Raw genomic sequence first — 25,013 nt, forward strand, 5'->3', positions numbered from 1 at the left:
ATTGTGTGCAATGCTTTTTGTGACTAAAGTGTTTTTCCTTGTATTACCTCTACAATCTCTGTTTGAGAATTATGGCTAGATATATAACATTTAACTCATTACTTGTTATATTGGTTTACAAGTGAATTAGAAAACAGCTGAAAAATGACTCCACTATGAAAGATTGTTTTGTGTTGTTGTCGGACTGCCCAAGGTTCCAGTATACCATAATGAATAGCCCTTGTTCTCTGTAACGAGGAGAAATGCCCGAGCCACTGATAAATTGATTGTTTGTATTTCAGAAACTAACCGATGTTCTGGGTGTTGCTTTTAAAATACTGCAAATGCTGTCAGGGTGGTCGGCTGGGCAAGGCATTTTTGCAGAAAATACTCCTGCTCTCTTAGAGGAAACATCATACCTTCCTCTTCATTCCATTGCCTCTCATTTGACATTCCCTTGCGTATCCAACAGCAATGGAGGATGTGCCCTCAGGATCTGCTCACCATAATTGGCTCTCACTTGCAAAGGGAAGCACCTATGCTCATAACCCCCAACCTCACAGTCAGTAAACTCCACTTGATCAATCCCCAACAATCTAAGACCCTGTACCTCCTTTGAGATACCCTCCGACAAACACCTTGGCATTTAGCTTCACCCCTATCTTACCTCTTGTTAGAAATCGGGTCTCTAGTTGGCAAAGGTATATACGTTGCCTAAGTAGGGACCATAATCCAAGTCAGGATAAGTGAGATACACTCCCAATATTAACCTGTGCCCATTCTCTGGTAGCTTGGCACAGAGCAGTCAGGCTTAACTTAGGAGGCAATTTGTAAAGTATTTGTGCAACACACACAGTAGCACAATGAAAACAGCACAAAAATACTCCACACCAATTTAGAAAAATAGAGAATATTTATCTGAGTGAAACATGAACAAAACAATAAAAATCCAATCAGTAGAAGTCCAGATGTACATTTGTAAAGACTGAGGGCCTGATTATGAGGCTGGAGTTCTTAGGACCGCCAGCCTCAAAGGTGGCGGTTAGACGGCCACGGCTGTGGTGGTCCAACCACCAATTACAACTTTGGTAAGTGGACCCACCTGAAGAACACCATCCACACCAGGGTTATAAATACTGATGTGGTGATGGCGGTCCCGCTTGTAATCAGCCATATGGGCACTGAACTCAGCGCCGCCTGGCTGATTACATCCCCACTTTCCGCCAGCCTTTTCATGGCAGGAAACCCGCCATGAAAAGACTGGTGGAATGCCATTGCCAGGGTCAACAGGGGCCCCCTGCACTGCCCATGTCATAGGCAGTGCAGGGGCCCCCCTGCCTACCACCTTCGGAATGTGCACTGTCTGCGGGAAAATCTTAATAGGATGGGGGCGCCATGGCAGTAGCAAGTTTGGCCTGCAAATTTGGCGGTCTTGTGTTGGGACCACCAAACTCATAATGAGACGGTAAATGTGAAATAGTGCTTAGAAGTCACTAGCGGCCAAAAGGTTACTTGAAGTCTTGAGGGACCGGTGCAAATCCAAAGTTCAGGCTGATGGTGATGGATGGTAGGCCGGCAACAGAACACATGCAGGTTTTGCTGAAACAGTACCTTTGATAGAGCAAATTGTCAACATGGCGGGCTCCATGTGACGGTATTTCCCACGCAGTCAGGTCACTGCATCATCGCAAACCACGCAGAGCCTTGGTGTCGGGCCCCACAGATTGTGAATCCGCTGTCGTCGAACAGTCTCTGTGTCGAAAGAGCGCTGCTCACACACTTGAGGTGATGCATCAGTTTTTGCAGAAATCAGCTGCAGAACCCACTTCTGAGGCCTAGGACTGAAGGAGGGAACACCTCATGCAAGGGTATGAATCACAGATGGCAGAGTCCAGCAGCACCAGGAGAGTTGCAGGCAGTTTTTGATGTCCCTGGGACTTCAGAAGAACTGGGAGCAAGCCCTCAGAGTCACTCTGGGTTCATCAGGATGGGTCCAGTACTTGTCCTCAGCAGGACAGAGATCAGCAGGCAGCTGGGCAGCTCAGCAAAGCAGAGAAGCAGTTCGTCTGACAGTCAGTCTAGGCAGTGGCAATCTTTACAGTGCAGCAGTCTTTACTCCAGCAGAGTTTTTTCCAAGTCCAGAAGTGTACTGATTTACTACGGTCAGAACCCCAGTGCTTACACACAAACGTGTGTTTGAAGAGGGCGTGATTGCAAAGCAGCTCCTTGAAGTGCCCTGATCTCCCTTTCATCCCAGCCCTGGCTCCAGACTATCAGTAGGGGTAATCAGCTCATTGTGTGGGGACAGGCACTTCCCTAGAAAAAGTGTTACCTCCCCTCCACCCTTCCAGCTCAGGAAGGCCCATCAAAATGCTGATGAATGCAGATGATTCCTTTGTCACACCCACCCTTCCTATGTTTGTAGCTGTCTGGGGGAATGCACAAAGTGTAGCTGCCACCTAGCCCAGACGTGTGTTAGAGACAGGCTTCATGACACACAGAGCAGTAAGAGCAGATAAATGCACACTTTCTAAAAGTGGCATTTCTGAAATAGTAATCTTAAATCCGACTTCACCATTAAAGAGAATTTATCATTACTGTTCCATTGATATAAAACATGATGTAGGTACTCACTTCTGATCAGGAATTACAACTTAAATGTATATAAAGGAATGCACAATGCTAGACTGTGAGAGGAGAAGGCCATACGGTAATAAACAACGATTTGGGAGTTTTTCTTTACCAGGACATGTAAAATGTAAAAGTACATGTCCTGATTTTTGCTTACATACCACTCTGCCCTTTCAGCTACCTACGGCCTACCTTAGGGGTGACATGTATTTAATAAAAGGGGAGATGAAGGCTTTCCAAGGGATTTTAAATGCCAAGTCGAAATGTCAGTGATATTGCACACACAGGCTCTGCAATGGCAGGCCTAAGACATGAATATAAAGTTATTTAAGTGGGTGGCACAATAAGTGATTCAGGCCCATTAGTAGCATTTAATTTACAGGCCCTGGGCAAATGGTATAGCACTTTATAAGGGGCTTACAAGTAAATTAAATATGCCAATTGTGGCTACACCAATGTTAACCATGTTTAGGGGACAAGCACATGCACTTTAGCACTGGTCAGCAGTGGTCAAGTGCTCAGACTTCTAAGGTCAACAAAAAGATAAAGCAAAAACAGGAGGTAAAAGAAAAAAAGTCTGAGGGTAGACCACCCTAAGGCTGTGAGGTCTAACAACTCTACAATGACTCTACATGGTCAACCTTCTAAGCATGAGGGGAATAACCTTCACAGGGTTTCCGCTTTTTTATTTTTTACTATTGCCAGAACTGCCTCTGATGGATGTGAATGCAAAGCAGAGCAGTGCTACCAAAACAGATCTCACCATTTTAAAAATATTGTTATTCAAGGCATCTGAATAAGCACAGCAAGCAACTTCTTCTACGCAGACAACTAAAAAAATCTACTCTAATGCCAAAGTAATGTTTCAAGATAATGACACAAACCTCAGAGAAATCTCAGATACTTAGAAACAACCTTAACCTCCAGAAGGACAAAGATCCTAGTGACACTTGGCCAACATTTAATGCCACATCAGCCTACTGTTAGAGTAACAAATCCTTGTCCTAGCCTCCAACTCACCTCCCTAACAACAGAAAATCCAGATCCAACAATGCTGAATTGCATCCTCTTTCCACAAAGTTCCACAACCCATCCCACAACCCACACTGAATGGCATTATGAACTCCTGCCTTTGGCAGCTACAGCAGGGGTTGCCACTGGGCCACTGAAATGTTGAATAGTGCTTTATGTGCCACTCCTGTTTGTAGCACTGTGGGCAATAGTTCATAAATAATAGAATAACAGAATAGGGAGTGTGAACAAAGGGCTGACAAAGGAGCCAACTACAATGGAGGAGACAAAAAAGGGAAATTATGAAACCAGGAAAAGAGTCACGGAGACAAAGGCAAATTATAAAAATAGCAAAAAAATGACTTAAAAAGACAAAGAAAACGAAAAGTATAGAAGAAGGTAAGAAAGAAAAAGTAAGGAGGAGAGCTATGAAATAAATGTGAGATAAGACAGAAGGGGAAAAGGAAGTATGAATGGTTGAAGGTAAGGAATGAAACTGGAATTTAAATAATAGTAAAGGAAGAGCTAGCCGACAAAAGAATGTAAGAGCGGATGGATGACACGATGAACAGATGGGAAATTAGAAGTATGGAAAGACGGAAGACAGGATCAGTGGATGGATTTGTGGGTGAAAGGATGGATGATGGATGGTTATTTCGATGGAAGGATGATGGAGATATGGAAGTGTGATTGGTAAATTGGAATGTATTTTGCTTTCTAACTGACCCCTTACAGACTCTCTCGCCAATTTATCCCACTGTCACATGTCAAGAGATACCACAATTCCATTACACCCCTTCTCAATATTTTCCTACAGGTCAATGTTCCCCTGAGCTCACTAGGGTCACCACCCAGAATGACAGAGGGTGCTTATAAAGAAACTGGGAATCTCAGCCAAATACAAATCCTCAAAATAAAACAGAAGAATTGATTCCTGACCATGGGCTGTGCTAGACAGAGGTGCCTAGAAGTGTTTAACCATATTTTGACTCCTATATCACCAACCAGAGCTGTTAAGCATGGCTTGACTCTAAGGTACTCCCCTTTGACTCCAACATTATTCAACATCCATGTGTGCTCACTGCTACATGTGTTTGGACAGTTTCATAAGCATTTCCAAGTATTTCACACAATGTCCAGATTCATAAGTGCCTGTGAAATGAATTGGACAGTCAGGCAAATCTCTGTAAATGAATTATCCATCTATATCAATTGATGAAAGAAAGACAATTACTGATAGAATTCAGAGTTCAAAAGCAAATGCCCATGATATGCCTAATCTTTCTAAAATAAGAATCTATGTACTGTGGTCACTCCACCAGCATCAGACAGAAGGCCTACTGGTGCAAAGGCACAGAATATATCAGTAAGCAGTACCCGTACTTCACCCCAAAAGTGATTTGCGATCAGCCACATCTAACATAAGAACAAAACTTCAAAAGACTAAAATACAAATTGGTGTTTACGGGAGTCCTGGTAAACCAGGCTTTGTAATTCCCTGAACCCTAACTTGTTGTGAGAACTCAGCTATCTTGGATTCAGTACACTCCTGAAAATTAAAATGTACATGCTGGGATTCATCCGCGAGCCAGCCCTTGGTGTGACACTGAGAAATATCGGGGTGGATATTATCCTGGTTCCCAGTCATACTTTACTCCCCTTAATCAAACTAATTTGCCTTGACATAAACTTAGCACTCTGATGTGGTCATGAGACAACTTTGTAGAGCTCCAAACCCCCACCAAACAAAATAAGCAAAACACATTTCAGCTTTTATCATTAGCTTTTAAAATATGAACTTCTGGGAAATCAGGTTTTCCCTAATATATTTGTAGCACAGAGAAAACGCAAGTTGGAAACCCCAAACTTTCTAGGGCGTTCAAGTCAATAATGCTGTCTCCTGTGCTTTCTGTGCAAGTGCTATACTTGAATTTACTGTAAGAGAAGTTGCATATCTTACTGAACGTCCCAAACAAACCTGTTGTTGTAGTGGCATTCAGAAGCCCTCTCCTATTAAACAGCGGCTGTTCCTGATGGCTGGCAGGATGGGTCATAGTGAAATTATAATCACTGCTTAATGGGCCTCTTCTAGTGTGTAATTGACGAGGAAATTCATAGAATCAGTGCTTATGTTGTAAAGTAATGAGTGCTGGTGCCAAAAGTGCAGCTCAAAAGCCTGTGTCTGGTGCTATTACATATCAGCGTGCCGAATACCAAAGCTGTGTAGACTGGAATCTTCATCGTGCCTGTTTACTTCACTGCCAAACAGTGCCTGTCCTTTTATCTCACTATTGCAGGGTCCTGCTTTCGCCCATGGTGATGGGTTTTCCACTTTTCTCCTCCTTCTTTTTTACCGTTTGTGTGTTTATTCTGCTCTCACTCAATGTCCTATGACAAACAGTAAGTGCTGATCCACAAAAATAATTGCCAGTAGCCCCCACCGGGACCCATGGGCTTAAATTAATCACTGGATAAAATGTAACCAGAATTACATGACAGGGCTATTGGGGGGGTGAGGGGGTGGAGAAGGTTGACAAAGGAGGTACAGTAATGGAGAGAGGAAAAGAGCAGTGATGAAAACTGGGAAGCAAGGAAAGAGAGAAACAGCAAGAGAGAGACACCGAGCGAAAGGAAAACAGGGAGCGAAGGGGAGACAGCAAGAAAACAAAGTATGGAGGTCAGAAAAATCAAAAGCAGGGAAGAAAGAAAAACTGATAGATATAAAAGGTGGGAAGGGTGAAAGTAAATCTACTATCACCCGCAATGAATATCCGTCTCAGCACATTGATCATTTTTTGCTTCTTTCATGAAAGCCCCTTCAAAAACACCATATTGCTTTTTCAACAGATTCTTCAATAAAATTCAGATATAAAATGTAATACTTGGCTATTTAAAAATATTAGGACAACCACACTATCTCACCAGTAAAACCCCTTCCTGAAAACTTGAGATGATTGAACTCACTGGCAGCAAGGACTTGTTCCCTCCAAAATTCACAGACGTTTGTTTTGAGCAAATTACAAATGGTGGTCAGAATAGTAACAAGCAAGAACCATGCAGATATACATGCAGATATACAACATGCATAAATAAATATATACAAATTTACAATATAGCTAAATCACAAAGTTGGCATAGAGCAGAGATACTCAAAATGCCACCTGGGGTCACTTGCAACACTTCTGACCTTTACATTTGGTCCCTGGTGAACAGTTGACTGAGCACTAACATTCAGAAAGCTCTTGTATAAAGTGGCACATATTTATTTACAGGTTAACCGAAGTAAAAGAGTATTGAAGGTGTGGTTTTAAAACAGCTTCATTTTTAAAGGTGTTGTGCAACTCCTCTAAACATATGAGGAAGTCTCTTCAAAATCAAACGGGTGTTTCATTAACATGCAGAATTGTTTTTCCTTACAACATCAGATTATGTAAGTGTATTGAGTAGTATTTTTTAAAGTGTTAGTTTTCAAGCATGAATTAAAAAAAAAAACATTTGTGCCTCCCCCAGCCCTGACTACACTGCCAATACTGAACTAAGAGGCAAGTCAGTTTTTATGTGCATCCTCTGGGTGGTCTGGATTGTTTCCATGCATGGACAGCATTATAGTTTATTAAATCAACCACAAATAAAGGTATTGTACAGCACACACCCAAAACTCAAGTATTTTAAGATGTTCTTGCATGTGGTAATTAAGAAAAAGGAGGCAAAGTAAAATAAAACAATTGCCTAGATTTGGTCAAGTGGGGAAGCCTGCATTTTATCCCTGGTTTTCTGGTTTCCCATTGTGCACTTTAGCCACCACATGGCTAGCTCTATCACTCTCTCATTTTATATCAATAGATAATGATTTGTCTTTCATTTTTTGATGCATGAGGTTAGATAATGGGTGAGAGACTGAATCTAGTTGAAGGGTCGGCTCGTTTTGGATTAGAGCAAACAAAAGAACCTTGAGGTACGCCACAGTGAGGTACTTGCTCAAGCTTGCATCAAGCCTTCAGTGGCTCATCCACCTCTATCACACAATGACAAATTGGGGACAAAAGCATAGTAAGGATATGATCTGACTATTAAAAATGATATGAACTGAAGTACCAACACTACAGTGCAGTTGGGAAAAAGATCCCCCAAGTGCACACAATTTGTCACCAGGGAGCAGCCACAAATGATAAAGAACATGTCCTCTTGTTCTAGTATCCATCATTTTGCTAATTATACAATAACTGGAGTGCAAGTGTTCCCAATAGGGAGACTCAGGGACACCTCTCACCAAAGTAATGCCACTATGCTGTGGAACTTGGCCATACTTTAAATAAAAAGTTCCCAACCAGCATATTTTGGCAAAGAGGTTAAACCAGGATTAAATGTCAAATCTCCTATTGCCATAGGAGAAACAGTCTAAACGTCCAATTCTCGCAAATGAGTTTGGGTGTTTGTGGCTGCCCACCTAAGTGAACTGCACATTTTGTTGAGGGGTCTTTGTCAAGGATTTTGTACAGCACTCGCTACCTAACTGATCCTGTTACTATTTAATTCCATTCAATAATTAAGTTACTTCTTTTGTACACTTGACCGTCCAATGTAGCAAAAGCAAGTAATGAAGGCTTATCCTAGGGTACGGTATAGGGATAATGACTTAGATACAGCATAATACAGTATGTTAAATCTATGACTCATCTAGAGACTAGGGGCTTAATTTAGAGGGCAGTATAAAATAAAACTCTCGAAATAACTCCATGACTCACTGTCCATACCATGTACATGCTTAGCCTTCCCCTACGCCCACCTTAAGCCTACCCAAGCTTCACCCTGCTTGCATCACTCCGGTCCTTAGTCACACTACAGGCCATACCTTCTGGCCCCTGGGATAATGTTTGAATACTAATGCCTTGGAGAAATCAAAATCAAAGAGGTTCTAAAGTTAGGTACATTATTACCTGAACATAAAATAAAGCATTGTGGACTATATGCAAAGTGACAGAACACCATTTCAACAAAAATACTGTTTCAAAAGTAATGTGGTGCAATGTCACTGATAAATATATTGAATATAAATGTATACTTATTACATAAAATTAAATTACTTTATGGGTACTATTCCAAACGTTTTCATTAGCATTGCAAGTGCTGCTTGGTAAAAATTTAAAAGGTCAAAATGCACCCATTAATATATAAACTGTGGCATATAAAGGCCCATACTGAGTAGTGAAGTTGCACCAACATGCATAATCTTTTAATAATCCTTTAAATATATGTTAACTATTAGTGGAAACACTAGTTCTATTCTGCGAAAAGAAATACAAATAATCCTAAAACTGCTTTTCTTTTCTTAATGCGTTTATAACATTCAATCCAGAACACTAAGCAGTTCACAACTACATAATAAGCATTTTCAATGCAACTGGTCTCGCATTTTTTTCAAGTTGGAGCTATTATCGTTGTAAAGCAAAAAAAAACGCAGCGTGATCGCGCTATGTAAAATGCAGCACAATCGTGCTGCGTGGAAAAAAACAGATAAAGTAGTCCGGACTCCAGGCTGAAAACATCGAGCCTCCTATGTTTTTGGTACTTTACCGATGTTGTGTAGGTGGGCTAATCACCGGAAAAGGCATGAGGTATGCATGCCTTTCACAAATGAAAGCAAGCGGATTTTAAAAGGCAAGCCCACAAACCAATGTAAGTGACTGACGTGGCATGGGCGTGGTTTCAAGCCCAAAGAGAGATTACAGAATGTGTGCTCGCCCATCAAAACAGTACGCATGCCCTCTGTCAATTCATTTAGCTAAAAACAAAAAAGGAGAGAGTTAAATCTGGTTATATATTGTTTCTGCAGCTTCTTGGGCTGCCCAGCTCCAGGCGCCCCCTCCCCCATTCCTACTCCGTGGATGGCAAGGAGGTCACAAAACTCTGACTGATAAAGAAAAACATGAATTTGTTCTTGGGGAATGCTGATAACAGTGCAGTGATTTAGTGAAAGAAAACAGAGTAGCCGTTTGCTACTTTTTGTCGGACAATCAGTAATTGTTTTTGTCGGCATATTCTGACGGGGGAGCGGGAGAGAGGAGTGTCAACGAGGGACTCACATTAATTCTAAGACCTTGCTCCCTCAATGCTTTTAAATTACCATTTTTAGGGTGCAGGCCTCGCAATAGCATATCTATAATAGCATATTATTTGAGAGTAATAATACTGAACATAACTTCACATTTTGAAATGTTAATGGTTTTAAAAAAAACTAATGGGAATGGCTGCCAAGGGGCACCACGTTCAGTGCAAGATTGTCAGTCAAAATGGCAATTAAGGAAATATGGCTTTGCATTTCGGGACTTGTAGCTTTAGTTTGTAAGCACAAATCCCACCACGCACAGTGCCATTGGATGAACATCCAGGACAAGCTGAAGGTGCCATACATGGAATGGGGCTAATGTACAGCTATATTTCCAGTCCCTAATCACATTGGAAACAATGTTCTTGCTTGCTGTATTTTACACTGTATGTATTTACTGTGATAAACGTAACACTACTGAAGCTTAGTTTTTTTTCCATATTTGTTCTATCTATATTTGTTAGAGTGAAAGCAGGGCAGTCTTCCAGATACCCTGGGATGACTTCTGGCAAGACCAAAATATGGATTCTGGTGCTCAGAACTATTATGTAATACATTTATTAATTTCTAATGTAAATGAAATTAATAAGAAATGCCAAAAACCACTATAGAAGAGAATGGCGGGATATTGTAAAAAGTTCTGGAATTAGTTCCTTGAATGTACACCACCTGCTCGTACCAAGTAAACCTATGGCTTTCATCACAAAGGTACCTTAAGTGCACAAGAAATGCATCGACAAGAGTAACTTTTAACTTCTGATTTACAGAGTAGGCGGACTCCTGAGGGCCCAATTTACAGTTTGGTGGGCATGGTACTCAGTCACAAACGTGACTGGCTTCTCTACCCTCAGCACCTACCATCAGTGGAGTCCAAGTTGGCTCTGTTGACTGAATACTTCTTCGTCAGGGGAAGGACATTACACTGCCCTCTCTGTTTAGAATGGATGGTGCAATGTCTTTTATTTCTGTTCATCACCGCCAGGAAAAACCTGCCACTGAAGAACAGCAAAAAACAATAATGACCTACTACTCTGGGCGAAAACTTCAAACATGTAGGGGTCATTATTTTTTTGTTTCTTTCAGACACAAACACACACTTTCGGAGTTTGTTTCTGAAAAACAAAAAATTCTATAACATTTAGTACATTGAAAGGAACAATTGTGACTACAGTTTCTTTCAATGTACAGAGATGACCACTGGGCAGCAGGTCATCTCTAAATTTGTCAGGCAGAATACTGTCAGGATGGTGGAGGTTATGGACTAAATCAGGCCTGAAGTAATTAAAGTTCGATTTTGATGGAACAATTGAGCCATAATGGAACATTTAAATTTGCTAGAAGTGTAGGTCACCAGCGGGCAAACGTGAAGTCTTTGGGCCAGATTTACAAGGCCCTACCGCCTCGTTGCGCCACACTAGCATCAATTTTTTTATGCTAATGGGGCTCAATGAGGCAATTTTTGGCACGCCATATTTATAAAGTGGCGCAATGCATCAATTGTGCCACTTTGCGACCCCTTGCACCACATTACACCTGTGTTAGGCATAATGTATGCAAGGGGGTGCTTTGGCATTAGGAGACCTGTAAAAATGGCACAGTGAAATCTGTATGTCTGTCTGCGGCTCAGAAAATAATGCCGACTGACATGGTGGCCTGCTGGTATTTTCCTTTTACTGAAAGTAACCCTGCTTTTTCAGAGAGTTCACGTTTATCAAAACAATGACCTCCAACACAACAACAATTTCGGAGTATGACAGAAAGTCCTCTTCAGGAGACGGGGTCTTTCTTCTGGCACGCGCGGCTCCTAAAATGGCGGCGCGTGGTGGCCAATTTAGGGTGGCCGGAGCGAAGGGTGCAGATGGGAGCATGACCTCACCGCCGTAGACCCGCCAGGCGTGCCACGACTACCACAAGCGTCTGCAGCGAAACGTGAGGAGCCGGGGCACTGCTCGCCATTTTATTCTGTTTTGTGATGATCCTTTAGGCCTCCCCCGGCTGAACGTTCTGCTGCAGTGCCTGGCGAAGGGAAGTGTTCACCATGTAATCTGATGATGGAAAACTTTTTATTGGTGGCCTCAATTACAACACAGGTGAGCAGTCCTTGGAAGACGAACTTAGCAAGTATGGGCAGATCACAGCAGTTGTGGTAGTAAGGGACCAAGACACCCAGAAGTGCGGAGGGTTTGAGTTTGTCACCTTTGAGAGTGAAGAAGATGCCAAGTATGCCTTACAGGCCATGGATGGGAAGACGATTGACGGACGACAGATTCGAGTGGACCATGCAGGCAAATCTTCAGACAGAAGCAGAGGTGCCTACAGAAGAGGATCTGCTGGTGGCAGAGGGTACTCGTGTGGGGGCAGAGGAGGACAAGGTGGTCATAGCTATGGCAGCAGTCGATTTGACTCAAGGAGTGGAGGATATGGTGGCGGCGGATATGGTGGTGGACATGGATCGAGGGACTCTTACGGCAGTAGTAGGAACGAAGGCTACGAGCACTCAGGGGGATCCTACAGAGACAGTTGCAACTAATGGATCCATCATGTCTTCTGAGGAAGGGAAGCTGTTTGTGGGGGGCCTGAGCTTTGACACCAACGAGCACAACCTGGAGCAAGCCTTCTGTAAATACGAAGAAGTGAGCGACGCTGAGGTGGTGAAGGACGGGGAGACCAGCAGATCCCGCGGCTTCGGCTTCATCACCTTCAGGAACACGTACGACGCCAAGGACGCGCTGCACAGCATGAACGGCGAGAACCTGGGCGGCAGGCAGATCCGGGTGGACCTGGCCGGCATGTCCTCCGGCGGAGGCCGAGGTGGCAGTGGCGGTGGATACGGCGTGGGCTCCCGGGACTACTACAGAGGAGGTGGATCCTATTACAACAACTAAAATACCCGCATGGACTTGACCTCTTTCCAATGGCTGTATTTATAAAGACTTATGGAGCTTCGCAGATTTGTTCAGGGCACAGCCATCTTGGCACTCGTTGTCCAGTCCGATGCCCAGCATAGAATTTCTTTTCTCCGTGCCCTTCATGAGCTGGTCCATTCTTCAGAAAGGAAACGTTTACTTAAGAGGAAACTAAGCAAGCTGTGGAATCTTCTGAAAAGTGAATTACTGACTTCATGAGTGAACATTCCTTAATGTACTACACTAGGACTTCCTGAACGTGGGACCCCTTGCAACAACCTACAGATCTTGTTTTACTGTAAAGAAACGACTCTGATTCTTGAAGCTTTCCGTGAAAGGTTCTTAATGTCCTTTTTTCACTGGAAGAAATGCATATTCAGTGTTCAAAGTGGTTAGGATTTATTGTGTACCCAATTCTTTTTTGCTTCATGAAGCCCTATTAAAGACGGTCTGAAGTGAAAAAAAAAGAAAGTCCTCTTCAGTCAGGGCAGAAGTGGTGCCCTGACTTATTTCCATTTCCGTCTCTGATTTTATAATCACACTGAGCACAGCATCACAGGTGTGATGCACAAGTGTGTATGTCTTTTCCTGAATTAAAGAGACTGCAACTAAATAAAATGGACATCGATATAACACTGGTAATCCAATTATTCGCCCTCATCACTGCATTCTTGAGGTAAAGCTTACTTTTAATCATATATCTGGCTAGTAATTTTGCATTCTCTCTATCTTTATCCTTCACTGGGCCTCATAATTAAGTGTCCCAGATGTGGTCATGGTAATTTCGCATCTCTCTGTTTAACATTATCAAGGATCATGTTAACTTTGAGACAGTGAATTCATAGGAATTTCAGGTGGACCCTGAGAGTCCCCTGGAATGTGAGGATTTACTGAATGAATCAGTAATTCTAGACTCGCTTTCCCCAGTAATTCCTATTTCTCCAGTGCAGTTTCCTCCAGAGTTTTCAGCAGCTTTCAGGAGCAGAAGTCTCCAGAGGAAACATAAGAGGTCCATGATAACACCACAAACCTCATAATTCCTCATGGCAGCAAAGGAAAGCCTACTGGCCCATCAGGAATTACTTTTCCCGCGAAATAAAGCCATTTGTTTCTTAGACACACACAGATGTTCACACAACATTCAGACACACATTCACACAGTCACACATAACATCTAGTTTACCGCTCACCATACAAATCTTCAACCCGCACTTCGATTTGAAGGGGCCAGTGCACAGTATGCAATACTTAACGCCTCGGCTTCAATTGGTAAAGGGCATTTCCTTCCTTAAGACAGCTACTTAAAAAAAATATGCTTTTGACAGTATGGTGATTGGTTCGACCGTGTTCTCAGCTCTGTGTTGCCGAGTATGTTCTGGAACATTTAGGGTCTCTCTTTGCACCTCACAGCACCCCTGGCACAAATATATATGCAAAACATCAGTGCATCATCTTGTAAACAGAGAAGAAGCAGTACAGATCAGCTTTAAAGGCAGGCTTGTAGTTTTCCTGCCACTTCCATAGAGAAGAACAATTTCACTTCACTGCCCCGTGCTGATCTAGACTGGTGTGCCGTGTGCAAAAGAAGATTACATTCAGCTGTGTGTTTTTTCAACTTAGTTTGGTCAACACTTCCTTTATCTAGTACAGTAAAAGGAAACAGAAGAGTTGTGGTTGAGTTCTTCCTGCTGATGGCATACCAAAGTCACACTGTCTTATTTATTTATTTTAGATCAGTCAAGGACAAGTGAAATAAGGAACTTTTGCTTTGTCACGATTTACTCTGTATCTGTGCTGTTCATGTCAGGCACAAATTCTGCACATGGTCAATGAAAACTGAGTTTGCAGGAAGCTCACAGTGTGGTTGTTACAGAAAATGTCTAAACTAGTACAGTACTAGTGGTTTTCACTTGTCATGTTTCACACTTCTGTAGATTACATTGAACGAAAGTTCAATTTCCAGTCTGAAAATGAGCACGTGTTTCCCTTCATAAATGAAAGACCAAGATGTGACAACTTAACTTTAAAATAAACACGTGAATTATCGAAACAAACAGTGGCAGGAATTTCTGCTAGGTACAAACACTGACCACTTACTACGAGCGGTGCTTAATTTGAGCCAGTGGTTGCTGGTGGGGGCTACTGGAACTAATTTGGTGGACAAGCACGTATTTTTACTGATCAGACATATCATAAGAACTAAGTGAGAGGAAAACACACAAAGGTGAAAGAAAGCAAAGAGAAAGACGAAAAAAAGTCACAAATGGAGAAGGCACAAACCTGCAAGAATACGATAAAGAGGAAGATGGTGTCTGGTAGAGGATAAAGAGTAGTGAGGTGGATTGATCACTATGTAGCCTTGGTATTTGTCGCGCTGACCTTTATTAGCGACGAATGTGGGCATCTGAGCGGAGGTTTGGCACTCATTCTTTTACAAAATAATTACTGGTTTCTCGTCATGTGTCACGTTCACAGAGGGTATACATGTCCGATCCCAAGATCAGAGGCACCATCAATTATTGATGTCTCCCACAGAGCACTTGGAGCATGTTTACTTGTTTCAGTGTTTCCTTTTTCCTCCCTTTATAGGATAAACAACGTTTTCTGGAGCAGTCCATAGCTTAATGCAATAGATAATGGTGTCTCAAGCCATGTGCAAAACAAATTTATAATTTCTTAATCATTCACCAAGTAGCACAATTTCAGAAATCCAAATCCCAAGTGTTTAAATTTATTATCCATTTCTTTTAAGGAACAATGTTGGACTGATACAATATAGCAGAATTTAGAAAAACAAAAAAATATCTTTCATACACACACACACACATATATTTATATATATATATATATATATATATATATATATATATATATATATATATATATACATATATATTCACTTATAGTGACTTTATAGCTGGGTTCTGAATTTACTCGCACAAAACCATAGAAATTCAGCAGTTATAATGACTTACTTCAAGTAACTATAACTTGCGCCCCGCCATGCACACTTTTTTCTTTAATAAATTGACTGCTAATGTTTCATTGATATTTTTATTGCCGTTATGAAAATCATGAGTGATGTAATATCTGGGGTAATAAACTGTGTATGGCGAGTGTGTGAGTTATATTACTTGAAATAAATGCTGAATGTCTATGGTTTTGTGTGAGTAAATTTAGAAGCTATCTATAACATCTCTGAAACCTTTGTTTTTTTAAGTGAATCTCTATGTTTTTTTAAATTATATTTTCTAACTATAACGTCCTTGTAACCTTTGTTTTATTCAGTGAAATTCTATGTTTTTTTTATGTAAAGTCATTTTAATTACTATAGTTTAATTCAACCACTGTATGCGCGGGGAGTTGACCATAGGGCCTGCAGTCAACCCCCTATAGCCACCCAACCCCATTCTGAGCACAGTCTTTAGCGGGCGTTGACTGCAGAGCCTGTCTCTCTGTGTGTGAGGATAGGTGTGAGAGGGCATCTCTGGGTGTGACACTGTCTGGGTCTGTGAGTGGATGTGAGAGGGTCTATGTGGTGTGAAATTGGGTATGAGAGTGTCTGGGTGTGAGAGTAGGTGTGAGAGAGAGCCTCTGGGTGTGAGAGTGGGTGTTAGAGTCTCTTTGTGAGTGGGTGTGTGAGCGTCTGTGAGTGGGTGTGTGAGAGTCTGAGTGGGTCTGTGAGTGCTTGAGGGATTGTCTGAATGGGTCTGAGTTGGCGCATGAGTGTCTAAGTGGGTTCGTGAATGAGTGCATGAGTCTCTGAGTGTTTCTGTGAGTGGGTGCTTGAGTGTCTGAGTGGGGCTGTGAGTTTTTGAGTGGGGCTGTGAGTCTTTGAGTTGGTCTGTGAGTGAGTCCCAGAGTGGGTCTGTGAGTGGGTGCGTCAGTCTCTGAGTGGGTCTGTGAGTAGGTGTGTGAGTCTGTGAGTGGGTCTGTGAGTGGATGTGTGAGTGTCTGAGTACATATGAGTGGGTGTGTGAGTGTCTGTGTGGGTGTGCCAGTAGCTATGTGAGTGACTCAGCCACAAAGGGATCTCACCTGTCCTTTTATCCAACAGGATTCCACAGCTTTGCACAAAATATCAACCCAAGTGCAGTTCTTTCTGCCTCCTTGGGTAAAATATCCAGTGTTTATTCTACACTACAGCTATGTAATGCACCAGGAGGAAATGTCACTAGTGACCTTTGTGCATTTAGCAATGTGATTGTTCCTTGCGCGCCTTTCTCAAGAATTGTATGATAACATGAATCCTCCTATAGGGAGGCCAACAAGACTACAAAGATGTAAATCCCCACCAAGCTAGGGCCCTTCCTCTTATCTCTATGAAGTAAGTGCTTCTTTGTTTATGTGGAGATGTCCTCATATTGCTCTGCATCTAGAACGCACCATCATAATCGTCAGGAAACGCACTGGGGCCCCTTTGGTAAGTTGTCCATGATTCTGGGAAAATGCGAGAAGAACTTTGCATACTACTAAGGTGGACAATGTGGGGTCAAGCGGGTGCAGCTTCAAGGTGATTTACACATTTACATACTTGCAGCATTTTAAAGGGAGAACCATGGACTCTGCTCTCAATAGGAGAGGACAAAAAAGAACCCAGTCGTCACAGTCACATACAGATTGTGCTCCAATAGATCAGTGATGTATTCACCTCCATGAAGGCTTTCAGATTTTATTAGGGGAGGGGGACCACACCCTTCTCAGCCAGATCCTGACCCCTGGGGCCCGACCTTCATTTAATAGGGGAGGGAGAGCCCCTTCCCTGGGCCGATTTCGGTCCCGGGGCTCGTCCCTGTCCCCACCGTTGGGGACTGCCTGGGGGAGCTAGAATGCCCCCCATGATCCCAGCTGTCTCCCCACTTCCTGCGGGAGCTGGCATTGCTGTCACAGAGAGGGAGGTGCTAAACATGCAGCTTCCTGTCTGTGAGATCAATTGTTTCCCCTTTTTCCCTGCATGCATGTCTGTGGGCAGGGAAACAGAGGACACATCTGCTCCCAACAAGTGAGAGCTGTTTGACAGCTCCGGCCAGGCCATATGCCCAACCCCAAACAGGCAGCCAACCCCCTGCTTCACATGGCCTTTCTCTGCCAATTGCAACATTGTTACTTATAAGGGTGTATAAAAGTGGTCCTAAGTATGTAACTTTATTCAGAGCACAGGCAGTACAATTTTGTAGAAATTCCAAAGATGGCACAGTACTCCGAATAAGACACTTGCAATTCTCTGTTATTCAATTAACAGCTAGTCATGTCATGGCAATCTGAAGAAAGGATGCAGCAAACTTCAACTAAGAAGTTGTGATGAAAGAAAGCAGAATTCTTACCATCTACACAAAAAGCACTTTTTTGGTCATTATTCAACTAACCCTTTTATCCTCTAGACCAAATTGCCAATTAACTACTAAGAAGCGTTTAAGCCATACATCACCCTAGAGCCGAGGAATATTGTGCAAGATCAGATGAAATTATAACAAATATTAATAAAGCTCAACGACGGTCTAGCTGCATTTAGGAAATCAGTGTATGATAATTAGGCCTTCTGAATGATCAGTCTTTAGGTTTCTAGTCAAGTCAAATGTTTTGTCATGTAACCATGGATAGCATTATAGCACAGCATAGTTCATGGACGCCAATTTACAGGCACTAGATAATCATGCCTCATGATTCAGAAACACGTTTGCAAATGAATGCATATCTTAAGAATAACCTTCACTGCTGAACTGCTTCAGTAGTGGTTGCAGTAACCCTCGAGACCCAGAGATTAGTGCAAACTAAAGCCTCATGTGTGTGTAGAACAAGAAAGCCATTATCAAAATATTTGCATTACCGCCGTGTAAGAATATTAGAAGGATGCTATGGAAAGTTTGTTTCCCTCTCAACATCTGCACAGTGGACAACTTTGCAAGGGACAAAGAAATGCAATGTACCAAAATACATTGCGAGTATCAGTTGCCAGTGCTGGTCGCAGAGCATAAACGTCAACTCCTAGCTAGTTTCAAGGTAAGAAGGACAGTACAGAGGAGCCACTTTTTGCCGTGGATTGTAATGATTTGTATCAGTGCTTCGTGATTGATTCCTCCCACAGTAGAAAAGCACTGCATTGTTACTGACTGCCCTATCGATTGATAATCATCCACTTAGCAGAAACTGTCAGTGAGAAAAAACTCCACTGTGTGAATGATATCTGTGGCCATCATGGTGAATATTTTTTCCTCTGTCTCTGTTATGATTTTTTGGGCGTCACAAAGGCTTGAAATGATGGCACACTGGAAATGGCAAGATGGAGGTCTGCTCTCTCTTTTGGCCTCCATCTATCCAGTCATCGTGCTTCACAAAGTTTTGCAGAATGAATACGTCCTCATTAATATTAATGAGACAGCATTACTGATAATCCTTGGGCCCACTTTATTTGTGCTATGCGATATTGATATAGAACTGGCTGCATTGCTTTGAGGAAACTGATCCAACGTATAATTGCACACCACCAGGTCCACGGTAAATCATGCTGCTGGTTGGATGCATGTCCGCCTTTTTCTTAAATAGTATCCCTAGCTCTAACTATTAGTATTTCAATTAAAAAATAATGAAATGGTTACTGAAAACGGATTGCTGATGATTTCAGATAATGGAAGACTATAATACTGTCAACTACAAAATAACTGATGTTAATAATAAGGTATTTACACTCATGAGTATTGTTTACAAGAAAAGGCTCTGAACTGTATCCCTCAGTTTCATTCCTTTCCAGCTTGAAATGTCTTATCATTCTAACACTCGAGTGGCTCCTAACCTGCTAGTCTTCAGGGTACACACTCCCCCATCAGAGGACTACACACGATCTCCAATGCAGCCTGTGATTGCACAATGTAAAATGTGTCAGACTTTATTTCAAATATCTTTAAGGAACACTGATGTGCATGTGTTGTGACCTATTGCATATAATGCCATGAATGGGCTGTATTTTAATGTTGTTACTCCCATCAAGTACCAATGAAAAATACATGCAACTCAACTTAGTTCCATAAAGTTCAAAATGGAGCACTTACGTTGTCACCAATATGCTGAACGTAAGTGAAAGAGATTTACTCTACCATAATAAAAGAGGTCCCTATTCACAATTTTTTTTTCCTTCTGCATGTCAGACTAATACATGAGAGAAGTTTAAAACTCTGCATCGAAGACCACTGAGATGAGTGATATCTACATTTGTTTTTAAGCTGTTAGTTGCAATGCAGATTGTGGTGTTGGTTGTGTAATTGACTGCTATGACGACGGCGATTATCATTGTATAAGGAACAACCTACTCAATGCTCTGTATTGTGAAGATATTGCAGTCTGCAAGGAGGTCCATGACCATAGAGAGGAATGAGGCTGAATGTAGGTTTTTTTGGTGAGGTCATGGAACTCTGAAGTGACATGCAATATCCTATTAATGTATGTCAGAGGGTATTTTATTTCTTACGATACAGGGTCACACCATCACCCATGCTTTAAACTTACCAGTCTTTGGTGTGGCCCTCTTTTGTATAAAAGAAAGTGTATGTTTGCAGATATGACAAATAAAAGTAGAATGTGAAGTGCAAATTGAACATACAAAAAAGCCGTTAGTTATACATTGCAAAAGATATTAGAATCATCATAATGTAAATCAGACTAAAAGGGTTTATGTCTCAGAATGTTTACAATCATGCAGAGATTATATGTTTTCTTCAAGGACCTTTATCATAGAAAAAATAAACAAGGTGCGATAAATACCTCATTTCTGTTGCCAAGTGTTAATGTAAGGAGAACTCGTCAGAAGCATAAAAAATCAAGTTAATTGTTTTCCTTGTTTAAACCGCAGCTGTAATGATGCTCTATGACCTGCCTTTCACCTTGATGGCTGGCTCTGACAGCCGGTATTATGACATCACAACTCGGTTTTAATTGTTTATTATTGTTGCTCTGCTACATCATTTCATTATAACACCACAAATTGAGTGCAATAAAGAAATTGCAGACTGGTTTTTATGCAGGAATTTGCAAGATCTCATGTGTTATCAATATTTTTGTAATTTTACTATCTATTGCTTTTAGTAAAAGTAGTATCAGTAGAAATAATAGTAAACTTGCTATTCAAAATGCTCATTACTCAAGCAAAACAAAATGTTGGGGTCGATCAGTGCCACTAATTTTAATAACAATGACAAAATTATTAAACCAGACTGATAGCACAGCTCTAAATACATGAACGAAAACCATGGGCCTTAAAAACATTTAGGGCCAGATATATCAAAGGATTGCATTGCCATTGCATCACATAAGGTAGGTGACTCAAGGGCAACACAATCCTTAAGCCACCTTGCATGGCCCTGCATGGCTTGGTAAATCTGGAGTAACGCAAGACAGAGCAAGTCACTGCCTTGTGTTTCTCTGCACCGATAAGGCATTACATGGTTGGAGAGTGGAGTTTCCACACCTCCACCCATGCTTCTTTTTTAGTTGCACTTCTAGAATCACCAGCAGTAGTAAACTTGGAAATGCATCAAAATTGTACAGCTTTCTGACAGGTTTAGGGAGGAGAAATATCTTTAGAAGTGGGATGTATTTTGCAGTACACTTTGAAAGAGGAAACGCCTCTAAGGATTGTTTTTGTGCAGGAAGTGTGCCTCCATTGGTGCAAAGTCGCACATAGTGCACCAGCACAGTAAGAGAGCAGTAATGTTCCATATATTAGTAAATATGGCCCATTTCTGCCCTCTCCATTTGACGCAGTGCAGCAAGTTGTTGTGCTACGTTGCACTGAGTCAAATAATCGTAAATCTGACCCTTATCTTTTTCTTCATCCCCTTGCTAAAGACTCTATGCACCAATCCAGTCTATGCAAATCATTGTTCTATTTTGATTCTTCTTAGCTAAAAACAGATTGACCAAAGTTAACATGTCCTCAATATTATGCGGAATCTCTTTTACAGACCATGCCCCATTTTCTCTACACCTTACACTTAACACAAACAATTCTAAATACTTTGAGTGGAAATTAACTTTGTTCACCTTACAAGACAAGATCTTCAGCAAGAAACTCCAATCAGAAATCCTCTTCTTTACAGAGAGAAAACACAGAAGCACTAAAAATGTAAACCCAGTTTGAGAAACCTGTAAAGCCTTTGTAAGTGGTAAAAATACAGACTATATTTCTCACATTTAACATATAAGTTTGATGCTGGATAAGAACTTAAAAGCTGAAAAACAAAAATAACTCTGCTCCCTTAATCCCATAATCCAGAACCAAAAATCTAAAGTAAAGTGGATAAATTAAAAGATTGTTCTAATAACATCTAATTTAAAAACCAGACAATACCCTTTGCTTAGGAAAACAAAAATATTGGGATGGCAGTAAAAAAGGAGGTAAGTCCCTTGCCTACAAACTAAAATCCCCTCAAATAGAAATTCCATTAACATATTCAAAACACAAGGGAAATATTACTGACAATGAAAATGAAAATGAAATTATTAATTATTTCGCTACATTTGAATCCACTCCATTTCTTCATCAGTCTATCCCAGAAAAAAATAAAATCACTGTTCTCCGAAACACACCATTAACACTCATACCAAGGAAGAGATTCTGTTAACTACATTATTTGTGTAACAGAAGATGTGAACGTTAGTAGACCTATGCCATTAAGTTGAAGTTTTAACTACTACTAACGCAAAAAAGATAATCTATTGCGCACACCCTCATATAACTTTGCAAATAAAAAAAAATATATATATATATGTATATATATATATATATATATATATATATGTATATATATATATATATATATATATATATATTAATACAATCTTATTCTTCATTTGCTGTTCTGTAGTTACAAACTAGTGGACAAAAGCAAAAGACAAAGGGGGTTATTCCAATTTTGGAGGAGGTGGTAATCCGTCCCAAATGTGACGGATTTACCACCAGCCGTATTACGAGTTCCATAGGATATAATGGACTCGTAATACGGCTGGTGGTATATCCGTCACTTTACCGTCACTTTTGGGACGGATTACCACTTCCTCCAAAGTTGGAATAACCCCCAAAATGAGGTAATAACAAATGCACTACTCTGTTTCACCCATGAAGTTTTAAAAAGTATTTATCTTGAGTTAAAAATGTTAATTTTGTACTCTTTGCTTCAAGTCTCAAACTGGAAATGTACACCTTAGATTCTTTATAGTATCCACTACTCCTGTGGTAGTGAAATTCTAATTGATTTTGTTTAGTTTGTGCCAATGTTTAAAACAACTCTTTATACATGTGGGACATAAGGGCTGGCATCATGAATTGTAGGTCTTTTACAATCTGTCTCTCCTAACCTTCTTATAATTGTTTTCAATCTGCTGTAAGCAAAGGACCTCTTGCTGTGTATAACTGCTTGGACTGGGCTTTGGATGAGCGAATTTCAGCCATTGTTTTGTTCGAGTAAGCCACCTTCTGCATTTAAAATGACTACATGCCCATCATATTAGCCCAAAACTTCCAAACCATCCAATTGGAAAATGACCCTCTCTGCAGGATCACCCCAAACTGATTGCCTTTGACCCTCCACTTTTTGATGTATCTTAAATTAAAATATTACCCATTTGTCATCAAAACAATGTTTTGAAATATTTTTTTTAATTTTATACTTGTATACTTTTTGCTTTTTTCTCATTTTTTTCAAAGTTAAAGAAATGTGTTAATATTTTTTTTAAAGTGTAATTTCACTTAATAATATGCTTTACATTTATAAAAATATAACATTGATGAATATTTTTACATTTTATGTTTGATCATTTTGAAAGCAGTTTATTTTTTAATGTTATGGTCTATGGTTTTGGAAAGGTTGAAAAAGAATTCAAAAAATATTTTTAACATTAATATTTTAAAAATTGTCGTTTTTTTCAATTTTAATATTTTAGCTTGTGTATCTAGGTTTGTAGTTTAGCTTAGTTTGTTTTTAGATTTGAGAAAGGTGTTGGATATTAAAGGGGTGGGATTTACTATCACACTTAAATTATATTTAACATTATGGTAAAAAATGTGTATGATTATGGAGTATTGATTGTATTTTGAAATTGTTCAATTTGGATTATCTTCTTTAAAATGTTCTGTATTGAAGTGATTATTGTAAATTTCACTACTTTAGTATCCAACACCGTTATCAAATATCCTTCGATTCGAGTGGGATTATTAAATGTTACCCTTTTATTGGCCAACAACTTCCTCCAATATGGTTGATTTGGAGAGGGAATAGTAAATTGCACCTCAATAGTGTCCAACATCTTCTTCAAATTGTTATATATTGGAGTGGGAATAGTAAATGCCACCCCTTTAGTGTACAAAACCTTCTCCCAATATAGTTTGATTAGAGAGGGAATAGTAAATGCCAACCCTTCAGTGTCCAACGCCTTCCCCAAATTGAGTTACTTTGGAGTAGAAATTGAAAATGTCACCACTTTAAAATCTAACACCTTTTCCAAATTGGTTTAGAGTGGAGCAGGATTAGTGTATGTCACCCCTTTAGTGTCCAACTTCTTCTTCAAATTGGTATATATGGGAGTGAGAATAGTAAATGCCACCTCTTTAGTGTCCAACACCTTCCTCAAATTGGTTTCCATTGGAGTGGGAATGGTAAATATCACATTTGCTGTGTCCAACACCTTCCCCCAGTATGGATAGATTGTAGTGGGAATGGTAAATGTCATCCCTTTAGTGTCCAACACTTTCCCCAAAGTGGTTTAGATTGGAGTGGGAATAGTACATTTAACCTATTTAGTGTCCAACACCTTCCTCAAATTGACATAGATTGGAGTGGGAATAGTAAATGTCACCCTTTTAGTATCCAACAACTTTCCCCAATATGGTTGGATTGGATTGGAGTGGGAATAGTAAAGGTCTCCCCTTTAGTGTCCAATGCCTTTCCCAAAATTGGTTTAGATTGGAGTGGGGATAATGAATTTCAACACGTTACTGTTCAACACCTTCCTCAAATTAGTATAGACTGGAGTAGGATTAGTGAATGCCATCCCTTTATTGTCCAACACATTCTCCCAAGGGTGTTGGATTGGAATGTGAATAGTAAATGTCACCCCTTCAGGGCCCAACACCTTCCTGAAATGGGTTTAGATTGGATTGGGAATACTAAATGTCACGTTTTTGTGCCCAACATTCCCCCCAAATTGGTTTAGATTGGTTTGAGTATAGTAAATGTCATTCCATGAGTGCCCAACACCTTTCCTCAATATGATTGGATTGGAGTGGGAGAAGTAAATATCACCCCTTTAGTGCTCAGCAACTTCTCCCAATAGGTTTGATTGGAGTGTTAGTAGTAAATGCCATCCCGTCAGTGTCCAATGCCTTCCCCCAA

At 40.7% G+C, this 25,013-nt stretch overlaps 2 protein-coding genes and 1 pseudogene across 2 annotated transcripts in view; 2 read left to right on the forward strand and 1 right to left on the reverse strand.

Moving 5' to 3' along the window:
• BANK1 (B cell scaffold protein with ankyrin repeats 1) overlaps positions 1 to 25,013 on the reverse strand; it is a 2,047,355-nt gene that overhangs the window by 1,784,529 nt on the left and 237,813 nt on the right. The window lies entirely within an intron of this gene.
• Positions 11,766 to 12,257, forward strand: LOC138291527 (cold-inducible RNA-binding protein B-like; annotated as a pseudogene).
• Positions 12,268 to 12,612, forward strand: LOC138291543 (cold-inducible RNA-binding protein B-like). Its single transcript, XM_069230318.1, has one exon. The coding sequence runs from the start codon at positions 12,268 to 12,270 to the stop codon at positions 12,610 to 12,612; it is 345 nt and encodes a 114-aa protein (XP_069086419.1).

Source organism: Pleurodeles waltl, chromosome 1_1 (assembly GCF_031143425.1).
Source record: "Pleurodeles waltl isolate 20211129_DDA chromosome 1_1, aPleWal1.hap1.20221129, whole genome shotgun sequence".
In the NCBI taxonomy this organism is placed as follows: Eukaryota; Metazoa; Chordata; class Amphibia; order Caudata; family Salamandridae; genus Pleurodeles; species Pleurodeles waltl.

Bases quoted from the DNA above. Each gene is read 5' to 3' on its own strand.
- LOC138291543 (XM_069230318.1), top strand. From the start codon at position 12,268: ATGTCTTCTGAGGAAGGGAAGCTGTTTGTGGGGGGCCTGAGCTTTGAC.